This window comes from Squalius cephalus (assembly GCF_949319135.1).
Source record: "Squalius cephalus genome assembly, chromosome: 15".
Lineage (NCBI taxonomy): Eukaryota > Metazoa > Chordata > Actinopteri > Cypriniformes > Leuciscidae > Squalius > Squalius cephalus.
In genome coordinates this window covers 17,975,355-17,990,295 of record NC_137136.1, presented here as the reverse complement: position 1 = coordinate 17,990,295, position 14,941 = coordinate 17,975,355, and the positions used below count along the sequence as shown (strand labels likewise).

Genomic DNA, 14,941 nt, shown 5'->3' with positions numbered 1-14,941 from the left:
ATTGGACCTAAACTAAAGTGTTACAATATTTTATATATTTCTATTATTTTTTTAAGAAATAAAAGATTTTTTGTTGAAAGTTACATTAATTTAAATACAGAAAGCAAAACATGCTCATTATAGAAGCAGAATCTTTAAGCCAATGTATTAATTGTATGTAAAAATTATTTTAAATAAATAAATAAATAGAAATCATGTCATTGACCCATGTCCTGTTGATTTAATGACAGTCACACTCAAGCTGCATAAACTTCACAAGTTTGTGCAAAACTTGAGCCATGTTGTCAATCTAAAAGGAAACCAGCCAATGAGAGGGTCAGTGTTAAAGGTACTTCCTGTATTAAAGTCTAGTTTGTTTTAAAAGCACGACTCTTTAGTAGTCATCTCTTCTGTTTCTTTACCCTCAAATGCTCTTGTATGCACACACACAACGACTCAAACTACAACTTGAATTTAGATCGGACACACAGATCCCTTGTTTTCAGCTACAGGATCGAGCTTAAACAATTAAAAAGACAGACACATTGTTACGCTTTCTTTGAAGTGAACAATAGACAAACACACACACACCATATCAGGGTAGGGGTGGGTTCGTGAAGTTTGACACAAAGGCTCTGTGCTGTGTATACACTCTCATGCTTGAACAATGCTCTATTGTCCTGGTCAGCAATGCTGTAATTTATGTAAAGATACTTTCCCCCCTTTCTGTCTCTTCCTCTTTTTCCCACCCTCTCTTAGGCCTTTGTTGTCCCACTCTTTATTTCAAGGAGACTCCTTCCTCTTCTTCTACTCTCTCTCCCTTTTGACTACTATACTTCAACTTATAAGACTCCATCATGCCACGCTTTTGTGTTCTTAGTTTACTTGAGGGGCTTTCGCACCGGGTAGTTAAAGGACCTCAGTTATAGGAACTAGCCACCAGAGCGGTCCCCTGAAAACTTTTTTCCCATAGGGCCACTTTTCTGGTTGCATTCATGCCAGCAGAGACTCTGAAGTGACATAAGCTGGCCAGTGAAGTCATTTAAGTGAGGCATTCAATAACTGGAAGTTAGAGGACACCGTGATTGGCTGTGAAGTGGCTGGACCTCGACGTCGGCCCATCTACGTCCGAAATTTTGTTCGTCCCTCGTGAGGGTATCGGACAGTTGAAGCAGAGCTACGAACCAATTACCCTAAACTCAGTGTTTTTTCCTTCACCGCACCTGTGCGAAAACAGAAGTTAAACCATTTCATCTTTAATGCAGCAAGAAAGAAAATGAAAAGAGGGATATCAATACGTTCTGTAGCTATCAAACTCACAGTAATTTACTGTTGCTTACCTCCATATTACTCACATCTCCCAAGCCAACAGCACCTCTTTTATTAATTTACTTGATCATTAATTTAGCCTACTGGTTTCACTTTTCACTTTATTTACTAATTTATTTTATATTTACTTAAATTTATTCTCACTGGAAAGGTGAACATTTGCAGTTTGCAATTGGTGATAGGCTAAAGAAAAATGTCACGTTGCAATATTGGAATTTTTTTTCAGTGGATGTCACAAAAGCAATGTGCAAACTTTGCGTGAGAGTTATGCTGGTGAAGAAGTCTCAAACCCCAGTCAATTATTCACTATACAGAAAGTGAAAGTAAAAAAGGAGTTTTCGGCATCTGATGCTGCATTAATGGTGCATATTCTCTCAGAGACAACTAGAGATAAATCTACTTCAACATATGCTTAGAATGGTATATAAGTGTTCAAACGTATTACAGCTTATATACATATAAAAACAGAAGCTCAATCATGTTCGCTTGATGCGTGAGAACCAGTGAGGTTCATTCTCGTGTTACGCAGCACGTTAATAATTTTAATAGATGTATAATAGATGTATAACAGATGTATAACAGATGTATAATAGATGTATAATAGACCTAAATATTTTTTTTTTTTTAAATCAATAGAGTAGTAAGATAATCTATCTAATCTTTTATTATCCTCACAGTGTGTCGGTTATGTGGTGGTGAGCTATTAAATTATTGTGGGGCAAATGAATTGCAATATGAATTTGATAAAAGTACGCCTACCCTAATAATAATAATAATGATAATGATAAAATCATTTAATACATTAATTGGAAATTCTAATCCTCTTGATATCAATAGCTGATGCTTTTGACAATATCTCTAAATACACGATATCATGGTCTATCGGCGCAACCCGGCATGGGGGTTTATCGTGCATATTTCACACTTATAGCGCGAGTAGTCAAGTCGCAGCTCGACGGTACTAATACGGACCGTATTGTGTAAGCATATAAATCGCGAGCTTTGGCTTTATATGGCATGCTATCTATTCATACAGTGTGAGTTGGTAACCTTTCTAAAAATCGCACAGTGTATGCCAATAGTTATAGGAACCATATGAAAACAAAAGCCCCTTTGGTATTCCTAAATTGACTCTCTTTCCATTATTGGCTGCATCATGCTATTTCTTTAGAATAGCATTTCTGATTGTGGCACATTTATTGAATATGGTAAATTCCCAAAGTAACTATTTTAAAAGCAACAGATGAAATAAATAAATAAATAAAGAAATAAATAAAGAAATAAAGAAATAAATAAAGAAATAAATAAATAAATAAATAAATAAATAAATAAATAAATAAATAAACATTATAAAAACAATTAGTTTTGTAAGATAAACTATTACTATTATCTAACATAAAATTAATTTAGTACTAAATAAAGCTAGTTCAAAACACATCAAATGTCTGTATGCACCTTATACCCTCATTGTGAATTTGGTCTTGACCTTCTGGATTGCATCCAACAATTAAAATAATCCAACATCGTAATTTTGACTTAATTGATAATAATAATAATATCATAAGAACTATATTTTTATGTTTATTTAAATCAAATGGAAACTATTCTTTAATAACCATTTAATTTCCAAAACCCTGATAATTTAGACTAGATTTTGTGCACAGCCTTTTTACTGCATTACAAAAGACATAACACTGCTTATAACTGTAACAGTGTAGCAACACTTGCGAATCTCATGTAAAATGAATAGGGAAAAAAAAACAGCCCCTATATTTAATTTGACCTCCTGAGGTTAACGTCAACATTTTCTAAAGGTTAAGCACATCCTTTCACTGACCACTGGTAAAAAATAAATAAATAAAAACTAAAAGATACATTTATATTATTCATTTTTCACTTCAATTCTAGAGTTTCAGGATTTTTTTGCAACATACTCATTAAAAATGCCTTGTATGACTTCCTACCCAGAGAGAGAGAGAACGAGAGAGAGAGAAAGAAATAAGAGGAGGGAATTGAAGAGCTTTGGCCTGAAACCAAAGCTGTAAAAAACAGGAAAACTGTCATGTAATTTTATGGCCACAGACCATCTTTCCTTCCTTTTTGGGCTTCATGTAGAAGAGGCGAGAAGGATGAGGGCGGCGCCAAAGGCAAGAAAATGAGCATTTTCACTTATGTTCTCATAAATATTCATAAAAATACAAAAAAATAAAATAAAAAACACACGGAAGATACACAAGCAGATAACACAAAAAACACATTCCAAATCCTGCTTACCAGGTAGCAACTAGATTAAAGGGGTGGTATAATGCCCTTTTCGTAATATAAGTCTCTGATGTCCCCAGAGTGTGTATGTGAAGTTTCAGCTCAAAATACCCCACAGATATTTTTATATAGCATGTTATAATTGTCACTTTTTGAGGGTGAGCAAAAACGCACCGTTTTGTCTGTTCCTTTAAATGCAAATGAGCTGCTGCTCCCAGCACAGAGGGCGGAGCTTCAAGAGCACTCACACAGACATACACTGAAAATTTCAAAAACTTTTAGACTTATGTTCAAACTGGATTCAGACAATGATGGAGAGACTCAAGAAGAAGTGACAACATGTAGAATGCAACAGGACATTTCTGAATGGTTAGTTGATGAATTTAGGTAGCTTATGTGTAGTTCTCTTCTAGTCATTGATTAGCATATTCTGTCATGATAATCTATAAATCGCGTTCCCGGGGGCGGGGTTTATGTAAATGTTAGGGTTCGTGATGTCACTAACCCGGGAGGAAGCTTGTGTAGTCCATACCAGCCGTTTGTTGTAGTCCTTAAAAAGTGATTTCTGTAAACGAAGATATCTCCCTTTGCTTTGAACTTTGAGCGTTGTAACTTTGCAGATGTTGTTTATGCTCAAACAGCAACATTACACACTAACTAAAGTTAAGAAAGTGAAATCATAATCAACCATCCCTTTTTTAGATTCCATACACAACCATTCAAAATTGTGGGGTCAGTATATGTTTTTTATTTTTATTTTTTAAAGAAATGAATGCTTTTATTCAGCAAGGATGAATTAAATTGATCAAAAGTGACAGTACAATTTATAATTGTATAATGCTGTATTTAGCTTACTTTCTATTCATCAAAGAATTCGTAAAAATTATTTTTACAAAAATTAGGGGTGCAACGGATAACAAAACTCACATAGTTGCAAAACACTGCAGTCTTCACTGTATACATTTTTTAAAATGGTTTAAAATGGCTTGTATGTTTAAATTGACAGGACTTAACACATGCAAACTTTCACAATATGATGGTTAAACTTAGCAATTTAATCCACGAATCACATGCGCTCCGAACCGTGGGGCCTGGTCCGTATGGATCAACTACGATCCATTACTCCCCTAAAAACTGTATCAAGGTTCCCACTAAAATATTAAGCTGTTATCAACATTGATAATAAGAAATGCTTCTTGAGCAGCAAATCAGCATTTAGAATGATTTCTGAAGGATCATGTGACCCTGAAGACTGAAGTAATGACTTCTGAAATTTTAGCTTTGCGATCACAAGAATAAATTACATTTTAAAATGTATTCAAATCGAAAACAGTTGTTTTAAATAGTAATAATATTTCACAATATAACAGGTTTATTACTGCATTTTTGATCAAATAAATTTAGCCTTGATGATCATCACAGACGTCTTTCAAAAACATTAAAAGTCCTACCAGCCCCAAATTTTAGAATGGTAAGGTATATTTAGTGTAAATGTATACATTCACTGTTATATGTTGTCACCCTGATTGACATTTCTGTGTATGCTCTCCAACACTGCAGCTCACTTACAGCTATAGTAGTAATGGTGTCCGGGCAGGAATTCAAAGCCCAAGGAGAAGGGTGTGAAGCGCTGGATCTTTTCAGAGAATCTGACAGGGCCATAGGGAGCGTACGGCTGGTTACACTCCCATCTCTTAATGGCCTCTTTAGTCTCCACGCAGCCCTTGAACTGGCGCTCAGCCACCAGGTAGAGAGCCAGACTCTCCACAGGTCCACTCGACTGGTGGTCAGCGGGGTAGTGGGGACACAGTATATCCAGATAATCACTCAGATTGACCTGGACAGAGTAATCATCTCCTGTTAACCTGAGGGCAAGAGAGAGAGAGAGGGGGGGGGGGGACTATTAGAGGGTGTATTTCTATCATGAGAGAAATTCATGGCCACAATCACTAAAAATGGCATTCTTCCAAGTCCACAGAACAGATTTCAGACGTGTCAGCAAGATCTGCACTGAATCATGCTTGGATTGGCGCTCGCTTGGCCGCTTCGTGGAATATTATTAAGAGTTAGCAGTCAGTCACTGCTGAGAAACAAATATTTTAACATGACAAAAATGTAGTTAGTACCTGATGATACAGATAGAAGGATGCAGCAAAAATGTGAATTGTAAAATAAAGATTAATGGTAGGCAAGCTAAATTAAGCAAGTTTTATGTTACTCGAGTGATACTGCACAGTAACACTGAAAGGAAAGAGAAACCCTGAGGATTTCAGCAGGTCAAAACATTCACACAGCACCAGATACGGACCGTGGCTCTCAATAACAGCTTCATGCTAATTAGTGAGAGTTTCATTCTTCTTCCACACACACAAAGTCAAAAGTCAAGTTGCACTAATAGGGGAAGAATTAGCATAGAATGGCCCTAAGGGGCTTGGTAAAAAAATAAATCACTTTCCCATTTGTTTACACACTGTTGACTTTAAAAGGAAGTGTGTACAAGACACCATCGGAAGGAAGGAAGGAAGGAAGGAAGGAAGGAAGGAAGGAAGGAAGGAAGGAAGGAAGGAAGGAAGGAAGGAAGGAAGGAAGGAAGGAAGGAAGGAAGGAAGGAAGGAAGGAAGGAAGGAAGGAAGGAAGGAAGGAAGGAAGGAAGGAAGGAAGGAAGGAAGGAAGGAAGGAAGGATTTCTCAAGTTCACCTTTATTATTACTAAAGACTTGTAATTACAAATGATTTACATAAACAAATAAACTGATACTTTTTTTAAAAAAAACATCAAAATCAATTCATTGTCATACAGTGTACATCATACTTCATTTATTCCCCATAATTCTTTACATTTTGGCAGAGATTCCACCAACTTGTAGTACAAATCCTAAAAACATACACACAATGCTTATTGCCCCTTGCAAAGAAAGAAAGAAAGAAAGAAAGAAAGAAAGAAAGAAAGAAAGAAAGAAAGAAAGAAAGAAAGAAAGAAAGAAAGAAAGAAAGAAAGAAAGAAAGAAAGAAAGAAAGAAAGAAAGAAAGAAAGAAAGAAAGAAAGAAAGAAAGTTTATAGTTCACAGGTACTGAAGAAGTGTTAATGAACTGCAGACTGTGGAAAAACAGGTGAGAACCAGAGCAAAGGAGCAGCGGAGATGAAGCGAGACAGGAAGTGAGGTGAGGGGCTCAGAGAGAGAAGGGTTACAGAGAGGAGAGACAGACACATGGAGGGAGGTAAAGAAAGGGTTCTATTTTAATTAGTGGCCCTAGAGAGAGTTTGGCGGGAGACAGCAAGAAGACAAGATGGATTTTAATTGGTCTTTCTTCACTGCAAACGTGCGTGTGTGCCAGAGAATGAACCGAGCGAGGGATGAGAAGAGGCCACGGAGGAGAAGAAGAGGAGACAGGATGTGAGAGCAAGGCGGCCGGTCCAGGTCTGTCACCGGGAGTCTTTTGTGAAGAAGTGACAGAGCGAAGGAGGCAGAGGAAGTATGAGAAGGAAAGAAGGGAGGAGGAGAACACACATGGGCAGAAGAATGAGGAGGGGGGTTATCCTGAGTTAAGTGGGTGGACCGAGAGACGACGGAAAAAGGCTAATGAAAGACTCCAGACCAGAGACATAAAGAGCAAGGGAGCCAAACAGATTGAGGCAGATGGAGTGCAGAGGAAGACACTGAGAAAGTTAGAGAGTAAACTAGGTATCCGTCCCACAGTCTATGCCCTAGTTAAGAAATTACCTCAATACCTGTGGTGTAAACTCACTACAGAAGCCAGAAAATACAAGACGTGGTGTGGCTGAGGTCATCTTTCCATGAGCTTTCATATCGAGCCATCAACAGTGATTCAAGATAAAGATCATCTCTTCATTCAAGATCTGACAGCACGTCACATTTACAAATACTGCAAGCTTGGCCAGTGACGAGACATCTATAAGTTGCTAATTAGCTGTCAAGCTAATGTAATTTTCATCAATTAGGCCCATTTGAAGGGACCATCATCATGTTGTGACCATCTATGGTGTCATAGTTGAATAAATGAACACTGGACCAGAACAAATGGAGTTTGTGTGACCTTTCCTCTTGTTTTTCACAGGATAATACATTCAGAATCTAATCTGAGGATCAGTTTTCATGTTTAATTGCATTAAAGAGTGGCATTGGATATTACTTAATCATTAAAGGGGGAATTTACCGATTAATACAATTTGGCTGGCTATGCTGTTCGTTCCCTTTTGCCAAAAATGTCAACACCCATAATGAACTTTGATATTTTTGTTTGAAAGAAACAATTACTTTTATTCAGCAAGGATGCATTAAACACCTGAATTTGCATTGCATTTGCATTTGCCAAAATGGCAAATAAAACACGACAGAAACTGTATTTCGCTCCGCTACTTGTTTTGGAACATCAACGAACACCACTAACCACTCGGTGAGTAGCACAGTTTTGAAAACGAACGTTAAGGGTTGTTTTAAGGACATGTTTGTGCATGGCCATTGACTCCCATTCAAATGCGGTCATGGGCAATTCTAAAATAGTCAAAAAGTCGCGACAGGAACCATTGACAAAATTTCTTTGTCCACCACTCTTGTTCATCCAAAACAAACTACAAAATAGACTCAAAGTGTTAAATACCGGAATTGTCCTTTAAGTGTAGCTTTAAAGGTCCCGTTATATGCCCCTTTTCACAAGATGTAAAATAAGTCTCTGATGTCCCCAGAGTCTGTATGTGAAGTTTGAGCTCAAAATACCCAACAGATCATTTTTTACAGCATGTTTAAATTGACATTTTTTGGGGCTCAGAAAAACGAGCTGTTTCAGTGTGTGCCCTTTAAATGCAAATGAGGTGCTGCTGGACGACACAGGGGGCGGAGCTTCATGAGCTCGCGCTCAGTCTGTCAGGAAAAATTCATCTCACGGAATGATGATAATATCAGAAACTCTCAGTAACGGCGTTCATTTCGAGTCGGACAATAATGCCTACAGAGTCAGAGTGCTGTATAGAGATGAAACAGGTATGGTTTAGTAGTTTAATTACGGTTATTATAACGTATTTGTCATCTGCTTGTAGGCTATGTATCCATTATTTATTAATAGCCTACAAGTCTGCTGTCTGAATGATGATCAAACATGTACTGATGAGTTTAATAAAGTTTATTGTACATCACACAAAAGATGAAGCGTCAGTTTTACTTCAGAAAATCACCGTAAGAACTGAGTAAACACAGTAAGTTATTAGAAGTGCGCAAGTAGCCAGTAGAGTTGAGGGAGCATTCCTGTGGGCGGAGGTTAGTCAAGAAACGGTTCTAGTGACATCATTAAAGAAGGAAGTAGAGGGATGTAGTCCAATCGAGCCGTTTTTTGTAGTCAACTTCTGTTAAATAAAATATCTCGCTTGGCATTGAACTTTGAGCTTTATAATTTTACAGATATTATTTATGCTCTAACAGCAACATTACACACTAACTAAAGTTTGAAACATGGGATCACGCAGAACGGGACCTTTAAATTGATTAAAAAAGAGACCGTAATGACATTTATAATGTTACAAAACATTTCCATTTCAAATAAATGCTTTTTCAAAATCTTGCTATTCAACAAAAACTGAAAGAAATATGGATAACATTTTAAACAAAAATATGAAGCAGCTGTTTTCAATATTGATAACAATAAGAATAAGGTTTCTTGCGAACCAAATCAGCACATTCGAATAATTTCTGAAGGATCATGTGACACTGAAGACTGGAATAATGACTGTTCAAAATTCAGGATGATAAATATACAAAAAAAAGAAGAAAATCGTATGAATTAAAATATTTAACATCTCCGTTATATAGGTGTTCAGTAAGTTTGAACTACAAGTGTAACCCAACCTGATCTCACAGGAAACCTTAACCATGTTACAATGTGGCGATTTCATATGAATTTGTACAATGAGAATCGTATAAAAACATATGATTGTTAGAAAAAAACTAAGCATGAATGTCCAGCCCTAAACATACACATCACTGGGGCGTAAGCAGATCAAACGAAAACGCGCGAATGAGATCGTACGAATTCATATGAATTAGCCACCAATTCACCAAAACGTAAATGGTTACAAATTTCCATGAGATTGCATTGGTCTAACCAGACAAATGACGAGATCAATTCAAACCAATTTCAAAAAGACAAGGAGTAATGCACTGTAATTACTCAAATGTAAAAGTTATTATGATGAAGCTGCTGTAAAACCACAGTCTGCATGCGGAATTGAACCCTTAGATGTTTAAACCTTCTGGAGAAATAGGTTAGCAAGACTAAATCGTGTAATTACTGCATTTTGGAAATGCGAGTGCTGGAGCTGAACTTTGACAGTATCAGACAGCATTATACCGTAGTTATAATATTCAAACCGCTATAATTTGCAGACAACGATAATTATGAGTAGCTGAGGTTCCAATCTCAGCATGTGACTCTTTTGCAGTGTGGCGGAGATGAAAGTGCAATAAAGAGGTGAAGGAAATGTGTTTACTGCTCCCTCTCCTCCTCCACACGTGCAGCGACTCGAGCGGCAAGCTGATCAATAGCTATGACTGAGTATTGGTGATCAATCTCCATGACAGGCCCAATCGATCAGGAGTCAGTCAAACGTAACTCAGACAAGGCCTTCTGATCAATTTTGCGCTGTGTTCAACACCCCCGAGCTGCATAACACATCTCAATTAATGCACCCACATACTCACAAATACATGTACACAAGTAAATAAAAGCTTTAGTTGAATTGACAACTAAAGTTGAGAACAATGACTCCACTTTCCTACACACATTACTAAAAGCTGGCAAATGTACTCATACATTTACATTTTACTTTACAGAGGGTTACTGAGAGTGAAAAGGTGTGAGAGAGAGAGAGAGAGAGAGAGAGAGAGAGAGAGAGAGAGAGAGAGAGAGAGAGAGAGAGAGAGAGAGAGAGAGAGAGAGAGAGAGAGAGAGAGAGAGAGAGAGAGAGAGAGAGAGAGAGAGAGAGAGAGAGAGAGAGAGAGAGAGAGAGAGAGAGAGAGAGAGAGAGAGAGAGAGAGAGAGAGAAAGAGATATAAGGGACAGAGGACATAAAGCAATCAGCAGAGAGAGGTTAAAGTGTCTGGCTCTGTCAGATAGTCTGAAAAATGAAAATGCCCTGTGTAAGAGAGAACAAGCACGGGGATCTGTAAACTATGTGGTAATCATGGTCATATTCAGCAGGATGATAATGCGGCTGCTTCCCTCGAACGGAGATCTGTCATGGACTTGGGCTTGACACACTTCAGTGAATGCATTAATGCAATAATAATGAAGAAGAATTCACAGTTTACTGAAGAAGAATGATAGATACTTCATAGACTTATGCACTGGGGTTGTCAATTTAATGTGTTAATTCTGTGTGATTAATTACAAGTTAATATGGGAAAGGCGTAATAAAAAGAATGCATCCAGTGCAAACAGGCCTCGGACAGACTGACAAACTAGTTAGTTACCATCACGATTAATCGCATCCAAAATAAAAGTTTGAGTTTACATAATATATATGTGTGTACTGTGTATAATTATGTTGTAGCCTATATATAAATACACACACATGCATGTATATATTTAAGAAAAATGTGTTATTTATATATAAAAATTTTATATTTATAATATAAATTATGTATATATATATACAGTATTATATACAGTATATATATATGCATATATTTCTTAAATATATACATGCATATGTGTGTATTTAAATATACAAAATAATTATACGCAGTAAACACATATATATTACGTAAACACAAACTTTTATTTTGGATGCGATTAATCGCGATTAATCATTGCCCAGCCCTAAAATAAATAAATAAAAATTACTCAGTAATTAAATATATTTATAAATAAATAATTCATCATTTATAAATACAATTAAATATTAAAATATGAATAAAACAAATAAATTAAAAATTAAATTCAAATCAGGTAAAAGTAAATAAATTAAGTTAAGGTTACATATGTATTTATTCATTTATTTAATGCTGCATGGTCTTTAAATTATCAGGCCTTTCCTCAGCAAATATTGATATTTGCAGTTAATACGCAGTGAACTATGATAAATTCAATTAAAGTGAAAAATCACCCAAAAACAAACATTCTGCCATTTACTCACCCTCGTGTTATTCCAAAACTGTATGACTTTCTTCTGTGGAACAAAGTAAGGTAATCTGAAAAATGTCTCAGTGTTTTTCATCCATGCAATGGAAGTCAATTCAACATTAAACAAATCAGCATTCTTCAAAGAAAATCACCTTTTGTGTTCCACAGAAGTCATGCATGTTTGGAACAACATAAGGGTGAGTAAATGATGACAATTTTTATTTCTGGGTGAACCATCCCTTTAACAAAGAAAATATACATTTTTCCTTTTTTTACACAAACCTGCTGTGCATGAACAACTACTAAAGAGGCATGAGATCTTAAATGATTAAATCATTAGGTGATTAAACACAGACACAGTAAATTATCCTACAAGATCCATATAATAGCTACAACATATATTGTGTCTGATTAAATCCTGCAGTGCTGGAGCCAAACTGGAGTCATTATACCATTACAGCAAGCGCTTCACGGTTTTAATAATAGAACATATTCATAGTAAAACTAAAAAAAAAAAAGTCTGTGTGGGAGTACACGCCGGAGCGCGAACATGAATGAAAATAGGGGCCGACCCTGCCAGCAGCACCTTTGATCCCTTTATAAAAGAGAATAATTAAAACATGAACAATTTCACAACCACGGCGGAGGAATACAGAGCAGTCTCGACAAGGCGCGCATACCAAATGAGCTACGCAATCTCGCTTCAGTCTTACTGTACGCCGCAACATAATTGCTAAATGGACCCGATAATTGATCAACAATGCTAGGCTATCCACAGAAGAACACAAAAACATGCTGGAAAGGAGAGGGAGCTGCGAGGGGTCGGAGTAGGTGAGCTGATTGGCTCCTCGAGCTTCATGACTGGTGAAGGGAAAAGTTGGGGGTCCTGATGGACTCAGCAGTGAGGGAACTTTGTAAGAACTCTAAAGCCAGCCAATGAAGAAAAGGGCATATGTATATGGAGCTGCCCTGGGAGCAGTAGGGTTATCTGAGGAGCTTTGATAAGAGAATGGCAAAAATACATGAAGACAAGGACTTGGAAAGTTTTGAGAAGACAATATGTAGCGAAGATACAGGAACGGAGAGAGAGAGAGAGAAAGTTGTAGTGTTATTTGAATGTTGGAGGATTTGGTTGAGGGGTGAGGTGGGCTGGCACGCTCGGCCAAGCCGAACTCTTCCAAGGGAGACACCAGCATGGGAACGAGGGATGTGGAGCAATGGAAAGAGTAAAAAAAAAAATTGTTAGAGACCTTGGCAACAGGCGAGGCATCCAACGGGAGTCGAGGGGGCTAGAGGGGTGAGATAGAGAATGAGTGAGAGAGAACAAAAGAAAAAGAGAGCATACTCATTCCCTAAAGGGGATCCAACGCTCCAATGCACTTTCAGTCAATGGTTCTTCCCTCCATCACACAGAGTAACGGGAGGAAGAGCAAATGAGGTGATTTCAGTCAAAAACCGAAATATTTTATTTCGGAAAAGAATATCCTTTTCTGATCATTTTAGATGGCGCTCTTTCATCACTCCATTTTTCTTCGACTGCCATCCCCTTTTCCACTCAGGAATATATCATGTGACGTGCATATGACCTGTATCAAAGTCATCCTCATATACACCATTAACCCTCTACCTTGCATGTTCTATCTTTCGCCTTCTCTCTGCCAATCTCTCGCTCTCTTTCTCTCCCTCTCATCAGGTCACGTTAGTCTCTGGGGTTTGACAGCCACGCTGCAGATGCAGCCCCTGTTAGAGCCTGTTTGAAACAGGACTTCAAAACCAAAAGTGAAGAACTCAGAAATCACAAACTGTGGAACGTTACAACAATGAAGGATTTACGCAGCCACACCTTTCACCAGAGCAGGTTCTTATCTCGCAGAATATTTCTAAAGGTCACGGACATGAGCGGTTTTTCCAAACGCAAATGAAATATGCAACTAGCGACATATTCATTCATAGTTCAAATAAATATGTTTTTAAGGAGGAGAAAATGCTTTGTTGATGATGCCAAAGGCCATGCGCCCAATCGAACTCACATAAAAAAAAAAAATGTATGTGTCACTGTGGGAGCTGAGCTACTCAAAATATGGAGTTCCCAACACGGACAGAATGCATGACAGCACTTACTCTTCAAAAGCTTGAACAAAACTAGGCAATGAATGAAATATGATGCAGATTACATGAATATGTGGTACATGGTTTTTGACAATCGCAATGAGTTTTGTGCAGTGAATTATTGGCTGCCGAAAGCATGAAACCATTGAAATTCAATTTTGTATAATGAACAATTTTGGTGTTGTGGTGGGTTGCCAAATGATGTCCAATAAAAATTCTGGTCCTGAAGCAAAACCAGTCGAGCACCACTGCACCACAAGATTCAAGACCAGCAGAGTCACAGATGCTCTCATGTACGGAACAATTTAAATGCTATGATTTATCAGGCACACACACGCACGTGAAATATTACAATTTAAAATAACTATATTCTATTTGAATATATTTTATTTTGTATATTTATTATATATATATTTTGAAATGTAATTTAATTCTGCGATGGCAAAGCTGATATTTCAGCATCATTACTCCAGTGTCACATGATCCTTCAGAAATCATTCTAACATGATTTGTTGATCAAGAAACATGTCTTATCAATGTTGAAAACAGTTGTGCTGTTTAATTTCTTTGAAAACTGATTCATTTTTCAGGACTATTTGATGAATATGCAAAAAAAAAAAAAAAATTTTGTAACAAAAGCATTAACTGCCACTTTTGATCAATTTTACTGAATAAAAGTACAATTATATTTAAAGAAATGAATAGTAAACCCAACATTTTCAAAAGCAGTGTATATAGGTTCATTATTTAAGTATTTGAAGATGCACGTCTGTCACATAGAACAAGAAAAAGAATCAAAGAAACAATCTGACTGGCAAGTTCATGAGGCACAATGACACTTATGTAACCACTAATTCCTAGAATAGTGAATAATAAATATTTTTCTATAATGTGATTTAACAATGAAAATTGAGAATTGTAAAAGCTTGGTAAACAAACATCAAAAAACTTGAACCAAATTATTCATGGTGCATTTGGTCTTTTTGGATTAGTAAACACTAAATACAAAAGTAGTTATGCAGAGAGAAGCAGGAACACTTAAGGGACTGTCAGCCAGACGAAGGCAGCCGCGCACAGCTTCCATAACCATCACAAATCCAAAAACACATTCAAACCGCCTCACTATAAAA

At 36.9% G+C, this 14,941-nt stretch overlaps 1 protein-coding gene across 2 annotated transcripts in view; it reads right to left on the bottom strand.

Moving 5' to 3' along the window:
* efna4 (ephrin A4) overlaps positions 1-14,941 on the bottom strand; it is a 50,411-nt gene that overhangs the window by 12,129 nt on the left and 23,341 nt on the right. For both annotated transcript variants that reach the window (XM_079893930.1, XM_079893931.1), the window contains exon 2: positions 5,140-5,435. In XM_079893930.1, the coding sequence (XP_079750056.1) occupies positions 5,140-5,435 (296 nt within the window). The remainder of the gene's footprint in view (positions 1-5,139; positions 5,436-14,941) is intronic.